This window comes from Coenobita brevimanus, unplaced genomic scaffold (genome assembly GCF_032717465.1).
Source record: "Coenobita brevimanus isolate Jiangsu-jjx unplaced genomic scaffold, ASM3271746v2 jjx.HiC_scaffold_474, whole genome shotgun sequence".
NCBI classification, from domain to species: Eukaryota; Metazoa; Arthropoda; class Malacostraca; order Decapoda; family Coenobitidae; genus Coenobita; species Coenobita brevimanus.
Genome location: NW_027644873.1, coordinates 9,047 through 32,664, shown reverse-complemented (window position 1 = coordinate 32,664; position 23,618 = coordinate 9,047). Strand labels below are relative to the sequence as shown.

General features: G+C 33.5%; 3 protein-coding genes and 2 pseudogenes across 3 annotated transcripts; 1 reads left to right on the top strand and 4 right to left on the bottom strand.

The window, feature by feature from the left end:
- Window positions 1-5,279: 5,279 nt before the first annotated feature.
- Window positions 5,280-6,373, top strand: LOC145390300 (dnaJ homolog subfamily A member 4 pseudogene; annotated as a pseudogene).
- A 1,052-nt stretch (window positions 6,374-7,425) lies between these two features.
- LOC145390299 (uncharacterized) lies at window positions 7,426-8,661 on the bottom strand. The gene is made up of 2 exons (XM_080265274.1): window positions 8,161-8,661; window positions 7,426-7,992 (listed from the first exon to the last, which is right to left on the bottom strand). The coding sequence occupies exons 1-2, from the start codon at window positions 8,659-8,661 to the stop codon at window positions 7,426-7,428; spliced, it is 1,068 nt and encodes a 355-aa protein (XP_080121400.1).
- Window positions 8,662-8,762: 101 nt separating this feature from the next.
- On the bottom strand, window positions 8,763-9,964 carry LOC145390298 (uncharacterized). Its single transcript, XM_080265273.1, has 2 exons — window positions 9,444-9,964; window positions 8,763-8,796 (listed from the first exon to the last, which is right to left on the bottom strand). The coding sequence occupies exons 1-2, from the start codon at window positions 9,962-9,964 to the stop codon at window positions 8,763-8,765; spliced, it is 555 nt and encodes a 184-aa protein (XP_080121399.1).
- A 307-nt stretch (window positions 9,965-10,271) lies between these two features.
- LOC145390297 (uncharacterized) lies at window positions 10,272-11,758 on the bottom strand. Its single transcript, XM_080265272.1, has 2 exons — window positions 10,930-11,758; window positions 10,272-10,285 (listed from the first exon to the last, which is right to left on the bottom strand). The coding sequence occupies exons 1-2, from the start codon at window positions 11,756-11,758 to the stop codon at window positions 10,272-10,274; spliced, it is 843 nt and encodes a 280-aa protein (XP_080121398.1).
- A 7,803-nt stretch (window positions 11,759-19,561) lies between these two features.
- Window positions 19,562-22,464, bottom strand: LOC145390296 (uncharacterized; annotated as a pseudogene).
- Between the last annotated feature and the right edge of the window lie 1,154 nt (window positions 22,465-23,618).

The window sequence follows — 23,618 nt, the reverse complement described above, 5'->3', positions numbered from 1 at the left end:
ATTTACATAACAGAAATAATATAGATAGTATTATAATTAAGGATAAAAGTAGTACTGAAGATGAGGAAGAGGAGAAAATAAAATCAGGAGGTAAAAGGAAGAAAGTATTCAAATATCCTACCAGTAAAAAATATGCAAAACAGATTAATGAGAAAGAAATAAAACAGTTTATTAAGAAAATTAAAACAGTTACAAGGGAAATTTCTGAAAATACAAAGAACAAATGTAATATAAGAAAATTTGTTGATACACTTCTCAAAACATCTAATAATATTAATTTTAACATAAATGATTTTGTAGACAAAAATAAAGAAACATTCGCTATATCAAATAGTGTCTCTCGTAAACTATTTTCTTGTGTTAATTTGTTAATGAAAATAGATCAGTCTAATAAGAATAAAAATAAATCATATTTTTCTTCTCTTGAAAATATGGTAAATTATTCTGTATCTAATAAAGATATCATTTCACTTTTTACTATATTACATAGTTGGGATTATATTACTAGAGAGTACGCTAGTGCTGTTCTATCTTTATTGTTTAATGATAAGGACATTTTTATGATAAAATCTCTAAGAGAAGTCGGATTCACAGTTGAGAATATTTTGCATATGTTTACCTTCCTTCTTGAACTTACTACAAGAAATTTCGAAAATAAAATTTAAAAATGTCAAATCCATTTGATGAAAAATTTTTCGTCTCTTTTGAAACAGAGTCCAGTTTACAAGACCAGTTTCCTCAATGGATAGAAACATTGCCGTGTCACTGTAATAAGAAAGAAATATTAAAATTATTTAACTCCTTTTTACAAAAGAAAAAAAAAAAAGATACTATCTTTCATGATTCAATTAAAAATTTCCTAGAAAATGTTGCTATTAGAGACTTTTTTAAGAATAAAAAAAATCTCCTTACTCTAATTGAAAATGGTTTGAATAATAAATTTTCTTATTGTTGTGAATTTTCCAAATGTAATGCGGAAGAAGGTTCCGAATATGACCTCTCAGAATTCGATCATCTAAATTATAGTATTATAGGAATTTGTATGAACTGTAAATACAGAATTATATGTTTTAAATGTGGTATTTGTAACAAATGCAATGAAAAACCATTAGCTCTATATAAATTTATAGATAATATGGTCATAAATCAAGAATTAAGTGGACGGTTTCTTTATATTAAATTATTATTAACAAATTCAATTTCAACAGATATTTTTAAATCTTTGAAAATTCTTGATGTAAGTGAAAATTATTTTCAGTATGAAGTTCAAGTTGTATTGAGAGGATTTGATGAAAATAATATTCGCTTTCACCATGGTCTAAATAATTTAGCTTGGGGAGGAAGTGGATCTATTTATCATTTAAGAGATAATATAGAACACCCTTGTTTTTGTAATGAATTAATTTATATTTTTTCGATTAATAATAATCAAAATAACATACAAACATTGAAAAGCTTACATATAATAGGAAATTATATTATACTTTCAATTGATTATAAAATTATTTTGATTAATAAATTACTAACAGTTGAAATTGATAAGTCTCCTGAAGGTAAAAATGAGCCTGAAAATAAAAAAATAAAAAGGGAGAAAACTTTTTCGGATATACTTTCAATGATAGCGGTCAATGAGAGGGATAAGTCCTACAAACATATTAGAAAATTTAAACATATTAAAAATTCTTTTGAAATTGACTATTTTAATTTTGGTAATATGGAAAAATTTGGATATAAAGAAAAAAATCATTTCGTTGTTAATATTACTAATCAATTTTTTTATTATGCAGAAAGGTTTCATTATATATTTCTACTACCTCCAATCATAATTAATTACCATAAAAATGAAGTATTATTTTTAACTAATATTCAAAACAAATACAATGTATTTATTTCAAGAGAAGATAGTAAACATTTAAATAGTCTCATATTATCCCATAATATATTAGATACATTTATTAATTTGAAATATGACAATAGAAGAGATGAAGAGGTATTAACAAAAGATAATCTAAATTACATTACTAATTTAATTTCTTCAATATGTGAAAAATAATGGTAATTAACCGCCAACCAGATAGATAGGTCAGCAAAGTTTGAATCATCTCAGTTGGTCTGGTCATATGACTATATTCTTCAATCATGGGATAGGAAGATGAAATAATTTCATTAGATATATTTTTATTCGTCTTCTAAGTATATTGTTTGAGCATAAAATGTATATATATCATTATTCATAAGTAATGACAAATTATTTGTTTTGATAATCCTGTAAATAAAATTATGATAACTATTGTTATATTTCTCTTTAAATGTCCCACATATAAATGATTTAATTTTTATTTTATTTTTAGGGTTTGTGATTAATAACTGAATATTTTGTCTAAAATCAAGATCATAAGTATTTCGATAAGGATATTTTTGAATACTCCATCTCCAATAAGGATGGTTAATTTTTATATAAAACCCATGATCTGTTCTACCGATTATATCATATTTCAATTTCTTTTTTCTTTTGAATAATTCTATCTGTTCATTGGAGCAAAATATAATCTTTCTACTAATTAAAAATTCACATATTTTCCTATCTACATCTTCTTTAATATAATGGCAGTGTAAACAATGATTAATACTTCTATGAATTTCACTACAAGTTATACAAAAAATAGATTTATTTCTCATATACTATATCTCTCCAGTCTGTATATATTTTCAATGCCTCAGGATATATATATATATTTTTTTTATTTCTTCATTCCTAAAGTCATAACATAATAATTTAGAAAATGCATTATATATATTTTATGTTAATATTAATGTTTTGACTACATCTATAAATATATTTACATGACGAGTAACAAAGATACTCATATGCATGATAAGCGATCAATAGAAGCACATCTAATTATAGTATATAATGAGAGACCATTATGTGATATTTTACATGAGATTATTCTTTTCTAAGTTTAATATACCATTGTTAATGTTGTTGCAAATTATATCTATATTATCGTTATTTAATATAGATATATTTTTCTCAAAATTAAACCCCTCGACATCAGGACATAATAAAAATTCACAGTTTTCCAAATTTAGAAAATAGGAGACCTCTATCTGATCGTGTCCATAGTTTATGTTTGAACCCAACTTGTATTGAAAACTTTTTATTTATTGTTATTACCATTTGGCCATAATCTATGTTTCCAAATTTTAATTAATATTAGTCCAAATATAAATACAGTTATAAAAGATAGACACGTATTAGTTAGGGGATCACCAGTATTCATATTTTTTAAAATATTATTTATACTATTTAGAAGTGTTAATGTCTGATCCTCAGTTAATAGTTTTGGTCCATTGGGTGTTTCACTGGGAGATAGGGAAGGTTTGTTCTCATTTTCAGCAACAATGGTATTACTTATACAACCCAACAGAAGTATAATTATACTAGTCATTATGATTTAAAAACTAAAGATATATCCTCTTCCGTTGCAATTTTTTTCTCTACATTATTTATTTTATTTTTTATATTTATTAATTCCTCTACATAAATATTATTTAACTGTATAATATTCCCTTCATTTTTTTCTTTATTTGATGACAACCACGGATATTTTTTATATCGTCCTTTTGAAATATGAAAAGAATCTGCTATTTCTTTTCCTTTTCTTAGCCCATCGATAATTGTATTTGGTTGACTATAAACACGTAATATATCCCTTTGTAAAATATAAGAAAAGAAATCGGTACATTCCATCTGTTGATAATCGTTTCCAAATGCTTCTTCTAGCGATATACGAATTATGGTTACCCCTTCAGTATTAGAAAAATTTCTCTTTTGGATATGAAAACTTGGAGCACAATCATCTACCCAAGATTTTTCTATAAATCTATTTACAAGAGTATCATTTACCCCTGGGCATTTTGCTTGTCTTCTTTCCTGACTTATATTTCTTGGATAGTTATATATTACACCATTTTCTACAACACCTTTCATGTCATATGGATACACTTCAATACAACCATTCAAATGATCCTTCTTAGTTATTATTATCCCTTTAATATTTGACGGGAGGATAGAATCAAATATACTCAATTTTTCTTGATATTCTTTTAATAAAGAATTTTGAAACATTTTTAATGATTAGGTTAAAGGAAAGATAAATTTTTATTGACAACCCTTCAGTGGGCTATCAACCGCCAACTAGATAGATCAGCAAGGGTTGAAACTGCTCTTCATCTCAGAGTTATTTACGACCATATAGTCGTATAATAACTCTTTGGCAGAGTAACGAAAGAGACCTAGCACAGATACACCTTCTTCTTCTTTACCTCCTGTAGCAACCTAAACTTAATTGCAGCCCGGGCCATGCATTATCCTGGTTAGTAGTGGGATATGAACTGTTTAAAAAAATAATAAATGGGGAGAACAAGACTTAGAAATTTCTAGATAAATGAGACAGACCACATTCCTTCCCTTCTCAATTGTCAGCCAGGCTAGGCTATGAGGTCGAATCATCTTCCTCTTCATTTTCATCTTCAGATTCATCATTATTATCATCATCTTCTTCTTCTTCTTCTTCTTCTTCTTCTAGTTCTTCTTCATCTTCTTCCATATTATTAGTTTCATCATTTTGAATTTTATAAGTTGTTAGTTCATTTTCAGATAATATTTCTTTTATATACTTAACATCATTTCTTATATTATTTAAAATATTAAAAAGATAGTTTTTTTCATAAAAAATTTTAGTAATTTTTCCTTTTTGGTTAGACATTTTTAAATTTCACTTTATTATTCATAATGAATATCTTTTTATAGTTAAAAAGGAATAGAGAATGCATTTTTTCATATTTTTACTTTCACACTCAAAAAATTTGAACTTGAATCCGTTTACAATGACAACAAATGAAGACAATTTCTATATAACTTCAACAGATAAAGAAGAAGATTTTAACGAAAAGATAGATTTTTATGTAAATAATATAAAACAACATAATATAAAACAACAAGAACAGATTCAGAAACTATATAATTTGACTCATGAAATAACAACCCATTCTACTAAAGTTTATGAATGGTTAATTAAAACTAATCTAAATTATCACCAATTTGCTACACAACCTAAAAAGGAAAAAAAATGTAGAATTATATTTATATATATATATATATATATATATATATATATATATATATATATATATATATAGAAAGCATTTAAAAAAATTGATATATATATAAGCATCAAGCTATTCATATCAATCAGTATCATAAAGGAGCTAAGATGGTTAAGGAGCTTGGTTTCTATGATATACTCGGAGTGAAACCCAGCGTTACCTCAGATGAGCTTAAAAAGGCTTATCATAAACTGGCTCTGAAATATCATCCTGATAAAAATCCCAATGAAGGAGATAAGTTCAAATTAATTTCACAAGCGTATGAGGTATTAAGTAATCCAGAGAAGCGAAGGGTTTATGATCAAGGTGGAGAACAATCATTGAAAGGGGGTGAATCTGAGACCTTTAGATCACCTATGGATATCTTTAATTTTTTCTTTGAAAATGTGAGGAAAACATCAACTTACACAAGAGATGTGAAGAAAACATCGATTTACACGATTTCACCATCCCTAGAAGAATTATATAATGGAACCCTTAAAAAAATATCCCTAGAGAGGGACATTGTATGTTATAACTGTAAAGGCCAGGGAGGAAAGAAACCTCCAGAGAAATGTCTTTCATGTGGAGGTAGTGGTTTTCAAATTAGGATTCAACAGCTGAGACCCGGAATTTTATCACAAATACAAACTTTATGCGGACATTGTCGAGGTCAGAGAGAAGTGATTGATCTTAAGGATAAATGTAAAACATGCCAAGGAAAGAAGGTTATTAGAGAGAGTAAAAATATAGAGGTACATATAAATAAAGGGATGAAAACCGGACAGAAGATAATTTTTACAGGGGAAGGAGATCAAGAACCTGGTCGTGAGCCCGGTGATGTTCTTTTTATAATAAAAGAGGAAGCCCATCCTATATTTAAAAATGATCTTATGAAATGTAATTTATACCTCACAGAAGCTCTTTGTGGTTTTCAAAAGCCAATAAAAACCTTAGATAATAGAACCATAATTATTAAAAACAATCCTGGTACGATTATAAAAAATGGCCAAATGAAACGTATTATAGGTGAGGGTATGCCAAAATATAAGAAGTTTGAGAAAGGTAGTTATGTATTCATTTTTCTATTGTTTTGCCATCGCATTTCTCTATTGAGCAAGTAAGGAAAATAGAATCTGTTTTACCACCGAGAAAAGAGGTAAAAATACCTGAAAATAGTGAAGAGAAAATATTAACAATTACACCACTCTCAAGACTATGAACAAATGGAAGTTGATTGAAGCTTGGAGCAGAGTGACAATGTCGTTATGAAAATCACCCTTTAGCAGAGCAATGCCCCCTCATAGATACACCTTCTTCTTCATCCCCACCTCCTGTAGCAACCTGACCAATTTTATTTTTCATTTTTGTATATATATTATTTCGATGTTCTGGGATAAAAATAGATGAAAGCTTCATTTCTGAACTAGCAATTCGTCTATGGAACCTTTCTCTATCTCTTGCACATTGCTCCCATTGACCAACTCTAGCTTTTCTATAAGCATAGTCCCATTTTATCATATAATGCACTTTTATATCGCCAAATCGAACCCGCTTTTCCATCATTTATTTTTTTATTTAAATTTATATTCAGAGTTATATATAATCATATTTATAATAAAATTTAACCAAAACACCTCTTTAAAAAAAGTTTTTTCCGTTCTTCCTATACAAATAAAGAAAAGGTGGTAACCCCTTTGGTATGATATAAAAGCTTCTCGAACTCCTACCTTTCTTTATTTGTGTTTGAAGGTGAGATATTAACTATTTTTTTAAAGAAAGAAAAAAAATATTAAAGATAATGAATATATATATAAGTTTTTTAAAGTTTGTGTTGTGTGTGTGGGTGATAAGTATATTTACAGTTCTTCTGAGAAGGAAACTATCTGAATATATGTCCTGTTTTTTTAATTGAATTTTTGTTTTCCTTACAATAAAAATATTCACCCAAAAGAACTTTAATTCCACCCTGCTGATATGTCCAAAAGGGATTTATGAAAAAAAAATACATCATATCCAAAAATCAACTTTATTGACAACATCATACACATAACCTCAGTGTTATATACGACCATATGGTCATACGACTACACCTTTGTCATAAATGCACGGAGTAGTGGTAGTTAGTGTTGGATTGTTTTTTGTTTTACAATAATATTTCAACCAAAACACCTCTTTCATTTGAACCTTGTTGTTCTTGTTACTTTAACTGCTGGTGCTGGGATGGAGCTGGAAGTTTGGAGAATGTTTCTGTGCTGGGGGACTCTGGCAGACTTACGGTTTTTCTCTTGTATGAGTCCATATATGTCTTATTAGATTTCCTTTTGTCGAGAAAGCCTTCTCACAGTGTTCACAGGCAAACGGCTTTTCTCCTGTATGAGTACGCATATGAATTGTCAGGTTTGACTTATCCGAGAAATTCTTCTTACAGTATTCACATGTAAATGGGCTTCCCCCTGTATGCGTGTATATGTGTCTCATTAGATTTCTTTTTGTCGAGAAAACCTTCTCACAGTGTTCACAAGTAAACGGTTTTTCTCCTGTATGAGTGCGTATATGTTTTCTTAGGTTTGATTTATCCGAGAAATTCTTCTTACAGTATTCACATGTAAATGGCTTTTCCCCTGTATGAATGCGTTTATGACGTTCCATGTCTGCTTTTTGCCTAAATGTTTTATTACAATATCCACAGGTAAACGGTTTTTCTCCTGTATGAGTCCATATATGTCTTATTAGATTTCCTTTTGTCGAGAAAGCCTTCTCACAGTATTCACAGGCAAACGGTTTTTCTCCTGTATGAGTCCATATATGTTTTATTAGATATCTTTTTGTCGAGAAAGCCTTCTCACAGTATTCACAGGCAAACGGTTTTTCTCCTGTATGAGTACGCATATGAATTGTCAAGTTTGACTTATCCGAGAAATTCTTCTTACAGTATTCACATGTAAATGGGCTTCCCCCTGTATGAGTGCATATGTGTCTTATTAGATTTCTTTTTGTCGAGAAAACCTTCTCACAGTATTCACAGGCAAACGGTTTTTCTCCTGTATGAGTACGCATATGAGTTATTAAGTTTGATTTATCCGAGAAATTCTTCTTACAGTATTCACATGTAAATGGCTTTTCCCCCGTATGAGTGCGTACATGAATTCTTAGGGTCCATCCATGTGAGAAACTCTTCTCACAGTATTGACAGACAAACGGCTTTTCTCCTGTATGAGTGCGTATGTGTCTTATTAGATTTCTTTTTGTCGAGAAAACCTTCTCACAGTATTCACAGAATAAAAGTTTTTCCCCTGTATGAATACGTTCATGAATTTTCATGTTTCCTTTTTGCCTAAATGTTTTATTACAATATCCACAGGTAAATGGTTTTTCTTCGGTGTGTATCATCTCGTGTCTTTTTAGAACGGTTTTTTCTTTGAAGCACCGATCGCATTTGTTGCATTTATGCGGCTTGTCGTGGCAATGAGTAGCTACTTCTAGGTCTACAGAATTATATTTTTTCATTTTTAACTTATGATACTTGAATATATTTTTCTTATGCATTTCCAAAGAAGATTTTTCAATACTGCATTCATCACAATTATAGTTTTTTTTTGTACTGAGATCTAGGGGTTCCTCTTGGATGTTACTCCCACTGCCCTGTTCCAGAGAAGCCTCCATGTCTATTAATTTCAGAAACAAAGAAAAACGATTATTACAAACAATTATTAAAAATTCTTCAGAAATATTTTTTTTCAATCTTTAGTGACTGTATAAAGTTGATTTTTTAAATATTTACTTTTACACCTTAGATAATTATATATAATTACCTTTTCAGTTTTTGAGATAGAAGGTGGGAACGAGGAAAAAGAAACCATCTGCTAGATCTCCAGAGTTGCTCACAATGCGCTCCACTGGTTGCCCACTAAAAATGAAAAAGAAATTCTAATAATAGTATTTTCTTCTTCCCTTATTTTCAACCAATTACAAAAGATAGGAACTAAAAATTATTTTATATTTAAATTTCTTACTACATTTTTTCTAAGAAGTTTAAATATTTTTTTTATGGACAAACAGGTTTTCTCCTATATGAGTTTGTATTCGAGTCTTCTCTTATAAGTGTGTATATCGAGAAAGCCTGAGTGCGTTTATGGTTTTCCATGATTATTTTTTACCTACCACTCAAATGAATTAATTCATGCTTTCTCATCTGCGTTTTTCTGGAGAAGGTATTGTTACAATATTTACAAGTATATGGTTTTTCCCCTGTATGGATGCGCTTATGAACGTTTGCTTGTGTTTTTTGCCTGAATGTTTTATTACAGTATCCACAGGAAAAGGGTTTTTCCCCGGTATGAGTGCGTATATGTTTTATTAGGTTCGATTTTGCCGAGAAAGTCTTCTCACAATATTCACAGACAAATGGCTTTTCTCCTGTATGAGTGCGTTTATGAATTTCCATATCGTATTTCCGTCTAAATGTTTTATTACAATATCCACAGGTAAATGATTTTTCTTCGGTGTGTCTACAGGTAAACGGCCTTTCTCCTGTATGAGTACGAATGTGTTTTATTAGGTTCGATTTTACCGAGAAAGTCTTCTTACAGTATTCACATGTAAATGGCTTTTCCCCCGTATGAGTGCGTACATGAATTCTTAGGGTCCAACAATGTGAGAAACTCTTCTCACAGTATTGACAGACAAACGGCTTTTCTCCTGTATGAGTGCGTATGTGTCTTATTAGATTTCTTTTTGTCGAGAAAGTCTTCTCACAATATTCACAGACAAATGGCTTTTCCCCTGTATGAGTGCGTTTATGAATTTTCATATCGTATTTCCGTCTAATTTTTTTATTACAATATTCACAGATAAATGGTTTTTCTTCGGTGTGTATCATCTCGTGTCTTTTTAGAACGGTTTTTTCTTTGAAGCACCGATCGCATTTGTTGCATTTATGCGGCTTGTCGTGGCAATGAGTAGCTACTTCTAGGTCTACAGAATTATATTTTTTCATTTTTAACTTATGATACTTGAATATATTTTTCTTATGCATTTCCAAAGAAGATTTTTCAATACTGCATTCATCACAATTATAGTTTTTTTTTGTACTGAGATCTAGGGGTTCCTCTTGGATGTTACTCCCACTGCCCTGTTCCAGAGAAGCCTCCATGTCTATTAATTTCAGAAACAAAGAAAAAACGATTATTACAAACAATTATTAAAAATTCTTCAGAAATATTTTTTTCAATCTTTAGTGACTGTATAAAGTTGATTTTTTTAATATTTACTTTCACACCTTAGACAATTATATATAATTACCTTTTCAGTTTGGAGGAAAAAGAAACCATCTGCTAGATCTCCAGAGTTGCTCACAATGCGCTCCACTGGTTGCCCACTAAAAATGAAAAAGAAATTCTAATAATAGTATTTTCTTCTTCCCTTATTTTCAACCAATTACAAAAGATAGGAACTAAAAATTATTTTATATTTAAATTTCTTACTACATTTTTTCTAAGAAGGTTAAATATTTTTTTTATTGACAAACAGGTTTTCTCCTATATGAGTTTGTATTCGAATCTTCTCTTATAAGTGTGTATATCGATATTTTCGAGAAAGCCTGAGTGCGTTTATGGTTTTCCATGATTATTTTTTACAAATGAATTAATTCATGCTTTCTCATCTGCGTTTTTCTGGAGAAGGTATTGTTACAATATTTACAAGTATATGGTTTTTCCCCTGTATGGATGCGCTTATGAACGTTTGCTTGTGTTTTTTGCCTGAATGTTTTATTACAGTATCCACAGGAAAAGGGTTTTCCCCCCATATGAATGCGTATGTGTGTTCTTAGGGTCGATTTATCTGAGAATGTCTTCTCACAATGTCCACAGGTAAACGGCCTTTCTCCTGTATGAGTGCGAATGTGTTTTATTAGGCTCGATTTTAATGAGAAAGTCTTCTCGCAATATTCACAGACAAATGGCTTTTCCCCTGTATGAGTGCGTTTATGTTTTTCCATATGTACTTTCTGCCTGAATGCTTTACTACAGTATCCACAGGTAAATGGTTTTTCTCCCGTATGGGATCGTATGTGTGTTCTTAGGATCGATTTCTCTGAGAATGTCTTCTCACAATGTCCACAGACAAACGACTTTTCTCCTGTATGAGTGCGAATGTGTCTTATTAGGGTCGATTTTGCCGAGAAAGTCTTCTCACAGTATTGACAGACAAACGGCTTTTCCCCCGTATGAGTGCGTACATGAATTCTTAGACTCAATTCATGTGAGAAACTCTTCTCACAGTATTGACAGACAAACGGCTTTTCTCCTGTATGAGTGCGTATGTGTCTTATTAGATTTCTTTTTGTCGAGAAAACCTTCTCACAATATTCACAGACAAATGGTTTTTCCCCTGTATGAATACGTTCATGAATTTTCATGTTTCCTTTTTGCCTAAATGTTTTATTACAATATCCACAGGTAAATGGTTTTTCTTCGGTGTGTATCATCTCGTGTCTTTTTAGAACGGTTTTTTCTTTGAAGCACCGATCGCATTTGTTGCATTTATGCGGCTTGTCGTGGCAATGAGTAGCTACTTCTAGGTCTACAGAATTATATTTTTTCATTTTTAACTTATGATACTTGAATATATTTTTCTTATGCATTTCCAAAGAAGATTTTTCAATACTGCATTCATCACAATTATAGTTTTTTTTTGTACTGAGATCTAGGGGTTCCTCTTGGATGTTACTCCCACTGCCCTGTTCCAGAGAAGCCTCCATGTCTATTAATTTCAGAAACAAAGAAAAAACGATTATTACAAACAATTATTAAAAATTCTTCAGAAATATTTTTTTCAATCTTTAGTGACTGTATAAAGTTGATTTTTTTAATATTTACTTTCACACCTTAGACAATTATATATAATTACCTTTTCAGTTTGGAGGAAAAAGAAACCATCTGCTAGATCTCCAGAGTTGCTCACAATGCGCTCCACTGGTTGCCCACTAAAAATGAAAAAGAAATTCTAATAATAGTATTTTCTTCTTCCCTTATTTTCAACCAATTACAAAAGATAGGAACTAAAAATTATTTTATATTTAAATTTCTTACTACATTTTTTCTAAGAAGGTTAAATATTTTTTTTATAGACAAACAGGTTTTCTCCTATATGAGTTTGTATTCGAATCTTCTCTTATAAGTGTGTATATCGATATTTTCGAGAAAGCCTGAGTGCGTTTATGGTTTTCCATGATTATTTTTTACAAATGAATTAATTCATGCTTTCTCATCTGCGTTTTTCTGGAGAAGGTATTGTTACAATATTTACAAGTATATGGTTTTTCCCCTGTATGGATGCGCTTATGAACGTTTGCTTGTGTTTTTTGCCTGAATGTTTTATTACAGTATCCACAGGAAAAGGGTTTTTCCCCCGTATGAATGCGTATGTGAGTTCTTAGGGTCGATTTATCTGAGAATGTCTTCTCACAATGTTCACAGATAAACGGCCTTTCTCCTGTATGAGTGCGAATGTGTTTTATTAGGGTCGATTATGCCGAGAAAGTCTTCTCGCAATATTCACAGACAAATGGCTTTTCCCCTGTATGAGTGCGTTTATGTTCTTCCATATGTACTTTCTGCCTGAATGCTTTACTACAGTATCCACAGGTAAACGGTTTTTCTCCCGTATGGGTGCGTATGTGTGTTCTTAGGATCGATTTCTCTGAGAATGTCTTCTCACAATGTCCACAGGTAAACGGCCTTTCTCCTGTATGAGTGCGAATGTGTTTTATTAGGCTCGATTTTACCGAGAAAGTCTTCTCACAATATTTACAGACAAATGGTCTTTCCCTTGTGTGAGTGCGTTTATGAACTTCCATATTTATTTTTCGGCTGAATGGTTTACTACAGTATCCACAGGTAAACGGTTTTTCTTGAGTATGTATCATCTCGTGTCTTTTTAAACTAGATTTATTTTTGAAGCACCAATCACATTTATGCGGCTTGTCCTGGCAATGGGTGTCCACAGAATTAGTAGAAACCTTCGGGCATTCCAGAAATTGTTTGCTCCTTTCCATTTTTTAACTTGTAATATTTGAATATATTTTCATCCGAATGTATCTTCAAAGAAGATTTTTCAATGCCGTATTCGTCATAATTATAGTTTTTTTTTTGTACTGAGATTAAGGGGTTCCTCTTGGATGTTACTCCCACTGGCCTGTTCCAGAGAACCTTCCATATCTATTAATTTCTGAAACAAAGAAGAGATAGTTATTACAAACAATTATTAAAAATTCTTTAGAAACTATTTTTAATCCTTTAGCTGGAAAGTGACTATAAAAATGTTGGCAAATCTGCGAGATCACGACATTGTCGCTCCATTCCAAAGTTTCAATATTCCTGCGAAAAGGCCCTTGCTGACCTATCTGATTGGCAGTTGGCTGCCCGCTAAAGGGTTAATCTTGCAGGACCGGCTTCCCTTCTAAAGCTGATGGTCAGTAGAGTTGCTACAGATGGTGCGGGGACTGTGTCGTTGCTATGCCAAAGAGTTATTTTTCAAAGGAACATTGTTGCTCCGCCCTAAACTTCCAACAACATTGGCAGCCACTTGTTCGATTGGTGGAAATTTTTTGGATAAACACTAGATGGTTGTATATAACCCTGTGGATGGTAAAAGATGGAAACCCTTCTGCTTTCTATGACGTGAAGCTTGATATATATAAACCTCTTAAACCCCAGCCTTCACATTGAGTGCACACCTCTTCGTCCGTCAACTCCTACCCCCCCCCCATTCCTCACCTCGTCGGGATGTTTTCGTCTCTATTATTTTTTCTTCATTTAATTTTAGAGGTAAGATATTAACTTTTTAGTAGACAACTCTGATGGATTAAAAAAAAAAGCATTTAGATACGAAAAAATTAAAATAATAACACCCGCTGAGCGGTTTGTCAATTAATGTTGTCAACTTAGTTTTGTTTTTAGATTTGGAGACTTTTGATGTAGCTTAGCTACTTTTTTTTAGCAATTACCTATATTTTGGCGACTAGATATTTTCTTGTAATCAAAGATCTAAATATTATTGTTTCTTTAACTAAAAAATATCAGTTGAATCTTACAATCCTTGCTCACTAACTTCAGCGTTCTCGTCCAGTTACCACTTTTGGCGCTGTTTCTCAATAACTTTGCTCCAAAAAACATTCTGAACTACCTATATGAAACAGTGTTTATCAGTAATTTTTTTCTGTGTAGTGTTTTTTTGAAGTTTCAGTATATGAATGAAACATTACAAATCTCTTTTTTCTTTTCTTTTCAAGATTGTGTTATGTGTGTTGGTGATGAGTATATTTGCTGTTCTTCTGGGATTTGTTATTTTTGGATGGAAATACATAGAAGAGTTGTCTTCCATCCCGGAAATCTCATCACAGCTGGTACCTTCCAATATGGCGAATCCACAGAAAGATGAATCGCCCTTGGCCTTCTTTATGCCAGATAAGGAAAGGAATATTCGTTTCCTTAGAGAAAATGACTTTCGCTGGAACTTCCCGAAATGCCAGCATTGTCAACATCTACGATCCGGAAACTTAACTAGTCGAAGAAACTACAAGAAAAAACAACGAAATCGTAGTCAGAAGAGTGAGGATAAAAACCTTGAGCCAATGGAAACTAATGTTATATCTCTCCCCCCCCTTTCCATTTGTGTGTAGAAGATGTATTTTTTTTTTAATTTTATAGTATAATTTGTTTTTTTATAGATTGTAAGAATTATTATAATAAATAAGGGATATACTAGAGAACTTACTGACAAACCACTTGAGAAAGAAAGTCGGCCTAATAGATCTAAAAAGATTTTATATATAGACAGGCCAGCAAAGATGTGGTGTTTTCAAAATAAAGAACCAAAAAACCTCTTCTTTCATTTGAACACCTTCTCCGACCGACCACCTTGAAAGGGGGAATAAAAAAAAATACATGATATTCAACTTTATTAACAAACAACATCCTTATAGAGGCATTGTTAAATGGTGTTTTCTTTTCACATTGGTCATCTCCTCTTCGATACAAAATTAAATTACATTCATTTTTTTCCTTTACAAGCAAAGGGTCTCTTGAAAAAAATTCAGTACACACTTCTTCTAGAGGTTCCTCTTTCATATAGCCCTTCTCTTCTTCTAGAGGTTCTTCTTTCCTAATAACTCCGGTAGAATCCCAAAGTCGTCTCTTCTTTCGCTTCCATTTCTAGTAATGAAAAAAAATTATTAGAGGACTCCTTTTTGCCAGATTCGACTCACTAATCACCTTTACCTAAAAATAAAACATTTTTGTATCTCTACCTAGTGGGTATGTAGTCGAAGCCTTGACGGCCGGCCAGACATCTGAGAGGACTGACTGTATTTAGTTTCTAGATTTTTTTACTCTTAGGTGGCATTTCAAAGCTGACTTCCTCTTATATTTTCTTTCACACTGATCACAGGTAAAGGGTCTCTGATTGCTGTGTGATGGATAATGGCTTGAAAGAGCCGTCTGGGTTCGAAAACTGTGATTGCATTGAAAACACATAAATGGTTTTTCTTTTGTGTGAATACGCTCGTGATTTATCAAATGTACACTCGGGGTCAAAAGTAATCATACACCCTCCAACACCCTCTGCCTCAGGATGGCTCTCTTACTGCGCGGCAGGTCACAGAACGAGGCTTGAGAGAGAAGGAAAGGTGGGTAAGCGGGGGGGGTCTGAATGGTGGTTTCTGATGAAGAGGAGGGAGAATGAAGCTCCATTTGCTGCTTGGTGTGTTGTTCAAATAATTTGGTCAAAATCATTTCAGACCATGAAGAATTAGATTGTCATAAAATAATAATGCAGAGCACCTTGTGTGGGTGTAAGATAAGAAGCTTAAGATATCATGTTTTAGCTCAGGCTGGCTTGTGAGAAATTTGCCGACGTGGCATGTTAACCGTTAGTGCTAAATGGAGGTGTCTATCACAAATTAATGTTCCGTATTCACCATAGAAAATCTTCAATCGAAGTTGATGAGCGAGTTCTGACTCCGTGGGAGAGCCAGTCACACAAACCAGGATGGATTCCAGGCAACGTCGTGCAGTGGAGCGAGGGCGTATTATAGGCCTGCGTGCTGCTGGCCACAGCATCTCCGCCATTGTGAGAGAACTTGGGTTGACCAGGCACACCATTCAGCGCTGATTAAGTCGGTGGGATACGTCAGGCAACATGGAAGACCGACCACGGTAAGATATGGTAGTCCTGAAATTGTCTTTTGAACAAGTATATAGTATACAGTATAAATCTAATTTATGTTTTCTCTAGGAACGCAACTGGCTACTTATTATAAATATATAAATTTACTGCATTTATCTCATAGTAATTAGTGTGAATTATATTATTTATATCCTTGAGGTCTCAATTTTCGTACAGTAATTACAATTAATCTGTTCTAATTTTCATTCCCCTTTAGGTCGGGAAGACCCAGAAAGACGAGTGATGAGGACACCGCCAGAATCCAAGCAGCAGTTGAAGGTAACCCATTCACTAACGCTCTCAGTAAGGGAACAACTTCGTCTGGATGTGTCTAACAGGACAGTCAGACTCGGTCTACACGAATCGGGCGTGCATCATCGCGTTCCCGCTATTAAGGGACGTTTACAAGAGAGACACGTGAGGGACCGCCTTGCGTTTGCTCAATTATGTGGTGAGATATGAATTTCTGGGCCCGTACTATATTCAGTGATGAAAAGAGCTTCTCTTCCACCAACCACGGAACCCTACACTGCTGGCGCAAAAACAATACTCATCACCGCCAGAATATCTATACCCTACAAAAGAGTGGGAGGACAACAGTAAATATGTGGGGATGGGTAAACCTCAATTGCTTAGGCGAGTTGACAGATTGAGGGGCGGTTCAACTCAGAAGTGTATTTAGAAATTTTAGAAGAGGTAATGATGCCAACCGTCCGAGCAATGGTCCTCCCCTATCCAGAAAAGATTATTTTCATGCAGGTAGGAAATATAGTTAAAAATGGTTGTAATTAGTACAGGTGTAAGAACGACAGAATTGATTTCGTATTCGTTTTTAGTGTGTGTGTGTGTGTGTGTGTGTGTGTGTGTGTGTGTGTGTGTGTGTGTGTGTTGTATTTGATGTTTCCTGGGTCCCGTCAGGCCCTTTTATTGTAATGTCGATATATTTTCAATGACGCTCCGGCGCAAAAATAAATAAATAAATAAACATAAAATAAAAAATACAAAATAGGTAAATAAAAAGAAAACTAATCTAAGCTTACAATGTCTTTTATTTCAAGGATAATTGTCCAGTCCACAAAGCCAGGGTGGTTCAGCGTTGGTTCGAGGAGAGGAGGGAACAGATCGAGCTCTTGCCATGGCCGGCAATGTCTCCTGATCTGAATCCCATCGAGACTGTTTGGGCTCAGATAGTGAATGCATGGGAGCCAGAGAATGGGAGGACACGGGAACACCTTCTCCATCACACTAAGGACGAGTGGGAGCGCTTCAGGCGAAACCAGCAAACGATCCATAACATTGTTGCTTCGGTACCAGATAGACTGCAAGCAGTTATTGAGGCAGGTGGTCACTGGACAGCCTACTAAGGGTACTATGAATGAACTGTATTACAAATAATTACAACTAAGTAAATGTTTGGAGTTTGGGCAGCCTGCTATTTTATTTCCCCTCTAATAGATTTAGTTATTAACTCCACCCATGTGCACAGACGTAAATGTTACTGACTATATTTAGGACAAAACAATGTATAAGCCTATGCAGCCTTTGCATATACGGAAATGGCATAAAACAGTTGACATAATGGAGACGAAAGGTAGTGGACGAAAAGAGCTTTTTAAATGATTTAAACAATTCTATGGTCGACAAATTAGAGCAATTTCCTTGCACCAACATTACGGAAGGCAATGATATTATAATTTAGTTTACGTCCGAAGACAAAATAGTCATGAACGCACACTTCTGGCTAAACACCGAGTTGTCACGTCGGCAAAGTTCTCACAGGCCAGCCTAAGATATCACGTTATCTAAAGCCTCTTATCTTACACCCACACAAGGTGTTCTGCATTATTATTTTATGCCATATTCTAATTCATGGCCTGAAATAAAGATTTTGAGCAAATCATTTGAACAACACACCAAGCAGCAAATGGCGCTTCATTCTCCCTCCTCCTCATCAGAAACCACCATTCAGACCCTCCCCCCCTCACCCACCTTCCCTTCTCTCTCAAGCCTTGTTCTGTGACCTGCCGCGTAGTAAGAGAGCCAGCCTGAGGCAGAGGGTGTTGGAGAGTGTATGATTACTTTTGACCCCGAGTGTACTTTCTGATGAAATGTTTTGTCACAGAATTTACAGGCAAATTGTTTTGTTTTTTTTCATCGGTGTGTGTTTTTTAGATGCCGCCTTAGCCCCTCTTTATTTTTGAAGAATTTATTACATCGGTCACATCTATGGAGCCTCTCATCGTCATGTCTTTTTTTGTGCCGCCTTAGCCCCTCTTTATTTTTGAAGAATTTATCACATCGGTCACATCTATGGAGCCTCTCATCGTCATGTCTTTTTTTGTGCCGCCTTAGCCCCTCTTTATTTTTGAAGAATTTATCACATCGGTCACATCTATTGGGCCTCTCATCACAATGTGTGATTGTATCAACTGAATGGGCGTTGTTCTTATGAATATCTAATGAGGATTTGGTGATGAAGAAAAGATCACATTGATCGCAGATATGGAGATCTTCAACCAATTTTCTTTTATCACTTTCATAGGTTTTACACCAAGCCCTATATAGTGCGGTGTATATAATTAGCACTTTACATTTATGTTCTTTCTTCTCTTTCAGATGGTGCCGAATACGACAGAACATCCGACAGATAGAGGAACACATTGGAGACGGACACGAAGCGCTATGACCAAATAAATGAAGCAGATCCGATAGCTTATTCTCTCTCTTTTGATATAATACATATTGTGACACTTTATCAGCGGCTTCTTCACATTCCTTTATATAAATACTGTTATTTTTATCTTGAGAGGGAGACTCTTCGATTTCTTGCAAAGGATTATATGATACCAGTACCTGATTATCACTTCTAGTTTCCATTTTTATTAGATCTATTGGAAAAAAAAATAGAAAAATTCCAAATGATTATTAACCTCAGAGTTATAACTCTTTAGCGGGCAGCCAACTGCCAACCAGATAGGTCAGCAAGGTCGCCCCAGTGTTATATACGACCATCTGGTCATACGACTTTGTCATAAGTGTTGGATTGTTTTTTGTTTTACAATAATATTTCAACCAAAACACCGCTTTCATTTGAACCTTAACTCCTCGGACTAGAGTGGTGGTGGACGGTGCCGCCGCTAGAAAAAGTTTTTGAGCAATATTGGCTGCCGCATTACAGTCTCTATCCAGAAAGGCTCCACCGATGGGACAAAAAGTAGTTCTTGACTGCTGGTGCTGATGGAAGTTTGAAGAATGTTTCTGTGCTGGGGAAGATGTAAAATATAAAATATTCAAAAAACCAACTTTATTGATAATAACCTGATATAGCCACTTGCCCAGACAAATGGTTATGAATGCGTTTATGAGCTTCTATATGTCCTTTCTGCCTGAATGTTTTACCACAGTATCCACAGGTAAACGGTTTTCCCCTCGTATGGAACTTATAACATTTAAATAAATTTTTATCTGAGTATTCTTATGAATCTCCAACAAAGGTTTTTCAATAAAGGAAATACCGCGTTCATAATAATTATAAAATTTTTTTGTACTGAGATCCAGGGGTTCCTCTTGAATATTACTCCCACTGATCTCTTTCAGTAAACCTTCCATATCTATTAATTTCAGAAATAAAGAAAAGATAGTTATTAAAAATAATTATTAAAATTTCTTTAGAGTAGTTTTTTTTACTATAAATTGTAAATTTCCAGTAATATTATTTTTTTCTTTGATAAATCGTTTTACTAAAACTTCCAAGAGGAATTAAAAGTAAAAAGCGTTTTTTATTCAAATTTTAGGTACTTTTTAATAATATTGGTTACATTTACATGACCTCTTCTACTATACCAGGCTCTAAAACTGTTAAAAAATTTAAGATGTTTCGGGTTTCACTCATATGAATGTCTTTGTAAGCTGTTAGGTTCATTTTTGCTGTAAAACCTTCTCATAATATTTACAGGCTAACAACTCTTCTTTGGTTTCTGTGTGAACGTTTTTTTGCAGTATTTACAGACAAATGGTTTTTCCTCCGTATGATCTTCTATGTCTCTTTTCCGCCTGAATGTTTTACTACAGTATCCATAGGTAAACGATTTTTCCCCCCGTATGGATGAGCTTATGTTCTTCCATATGTTCTTTCTCCCTGAATGCTTTCCTAGAGTATCTACAGTTAAACAACTTCTCTCATGTATGAATGCGTTTGTGAGTCCTTAGGTTTGATTTATCTGAGAAAGTCTTTTGACAGTATTCACAGACAAACGGTTTTTCCCCCGTATGAATGCGTTTATGGATTTTCATATATCCTTTCTGCCTGAATGTTTTACTACAGTATCCACAGGTAAATGGTTTTTCCCCTGTATGAGTGCGTATATGAGTTTTTAGGTTCGATTTTCTAGAGAAAGTCTTCTCACAGTATTTACACGTAAATGGTTTTTCCCCAGTATGAATACGTTTATGAATTTCTATATGTCCTTTCTGCCTGAATGTTTTACTACAGTATCCACAGGTAAACGGTTTTTCCCCCGTATGAGTGCGCTTATGAACTTCCATGTCTCTTTTCCGCCTGAATGTTTTACTACAGTATCCGCAGGTAAACGGTTTTTCCCCTGTATGGATGAGCTTATGATCTTCCACGTCTCTTTTCTGTTTGAATGTTTTACTACAGTATTCACAGGTAAATGGTTTTTCTCCTGTATGAGTGCGTGTGTGTCTTATTAGGGTTGATTTATTCGAGAAAGTCTTCTCACCTAGGTCCACAGAATTAGTAAAAACCTCCGGGCATTCCGGTAAGTTTTTACTCCTTTCCATTTTTAACTTATAACATTTAAATATATTTTTATCGAAATGAGTATTCTTCAACAAAGATTTTTCATCATAAGTATAATTTTTTTTTGTACTGAGATCCAAAGGTTCCTCTTGGATATTACTCCCATTGGCCTGTTCCAGAGAACCTTCCATGTCTATTACTTTCAAAAATGAAAAAAAAAAATAATTATAAACAATTACTAAAATAGCAGTATAAGAATGTCGTTAAATAAAATTGATTTTTTAAATATTATTTATTTTAGTATGAGGACGAAGAAGAAGGAGAAAAATGAACCTCCACCGTTGTTCGGCCACTTGTCCGATCGGTAGAGCTTTTAGACTGAGACTGCAGGCAACATTCTCATACCATTCATATATTCTTTCTCATATAAATGAATACGTATATGATTCCTTAGGGTTGATATTTCCTCCTCTTACACTATTTACACCAAAAAGTTTTTTCCCAGCAAATGTTTCCCCTCCCTCCCCTTATTATAATTTTCCATATTTACCCTTTGAATATGTATGTGTTATCTGAGAAAATCTTCTGATAGTATTCACAGACAAACCCCTCATATGAATGCATTTATGAACTTTCTGCCTGAATTCTTTATTCACAGGTGAATGGTTTTTCTCCTGTATGAGTGTGTTTATAAATTTCCAAGTTTTCTTTCTACCTGAATGCTTTCCTAGAGTATCCATAGTTAAACAACTTCTCTCAATGCGTTCGTGAGTCCTTATCTGAGAAAGTCTTTTAACAGTATTCAGACAAACGGTTTTCCCCTCGTATGAATGCGTTTATGGATTTCTATTCGTGCTTTCTGTCTGAATGTTTTTACTCTCCTGTATAAGTACATGTGTGTCTTATTAGGTTCGATTTTAATGAGAAACTCTTCTCACAGTATTCACAAACAAACGGCCTTTTCCCCGTATGAGTACGTTCATGAGATTCCATGTGTTCTTTCTGCCTGAATGTTTTACTACAGTTTCGACAGGTAAACGGTTTTTCTCCTGTATGAATACGTTTATGTTTTTTCATTGTTTCTTTCGTGTTGAATTTTTTACTACAGTATTCACAGGTAAACGGTTTTTCTCCTGTATGAATGCGTTTATGTTTTTCCATTGTTTCTTTCGTGTTGAATCTTTTACTACAATATTCACAGGTAAACGGTTTTTCTCCTGTATGAGTACGTATGTGAGTTTTTAGGTTGCATTTTTTCGAAAAAGTCTTCTCACAATATTTACAAGAAAAGGGTTTTTCCCCTGTATGAATGCGTTTATATACTGTTGGGTTCGATTTTAATGAGAAATCCTTCTTACAGTATTCACAGATAAACGGCTTTTCCCCTGTATGAGTCCGTATATGAATTCTTAGGATCGATTTATATGAGAAAGTCTTCTCACAGTATTCACAAGTATGTATCATCTCATGTTTTTTTAAAATAGCTTTTCTTTTGAAGCACCCATCACTTTCGTCGCATTTATACGGCTTGTCTTGAGAATGGGTGGCCATAATAAGGTTCACAGAATTAGTAGAAACCTCTGGACATTCTGGTAATTTTTCACTCTTTTCCAATTTCAACTTATAAAACTTAAATATATTTTTACCCAAATAAGTATTCTTATGCTTTTCTCTATATTCCTTATTATTATAGTTTTCTTGTGTAGTAAGATCTAGGGGTTCCTCTTGGATGTTACTCCCACCGGCCCGTTCCAGAGAATCTTCCATATCTATTAATTTTAGGAACAAATAAAAAATAGTTATTACAAAATATTATTAACCCTTTAGCGGGCAGCCAATTGCCAATCAGCAAGGGCCTTTTCGCCTCAGTGTTATATACGACCATATGGTCATACGACTACACCTTTGTCATAAATATATAAAGTAGTGGTAGTAGTTAGTTTTGGATTGTTTTTTGTTTTACAATAATATTTCAACCAAAACACCTCTTTCATTTGAACCTTAACTCCTCGGACTAGAGTGGTGCCGTTAGAAAGAGTTTTTGAGCAATATTGGTTGCCGCATTACAGTTTCTATCCAGAAAGGCTCCACCGATTGGACAAAAAGTAGTAGTTGTTACTTTAACTGCTGGTGCTGATGGAATAGAATTGGAAGTTTGGAGAATGTTTCTGTGCTGAGGGACTTTGTCGTTATAGGTAATATCACTCTTGGCAGAGCAACGACGTAGACCCCGAAGGTACACCTCCTTCTTTATTGATAACAATCCGATATAGCCACTTGCCCGCTAAAAGGTTGAAAGGCATTTATGATTCCCAAAAAAGTCTACTGTCTAATTGTCTATAGTAAGATGTAAAATAAAAAATATTCAAAAACCAACTTTATTGATAATAACCTGATATAGCCACTTGCCCGCTAAAGGGTTAAGGAATTAGGTTGGAATAAAAGAAGTGTTTTGGTTGAATTTTATTATAAAAAA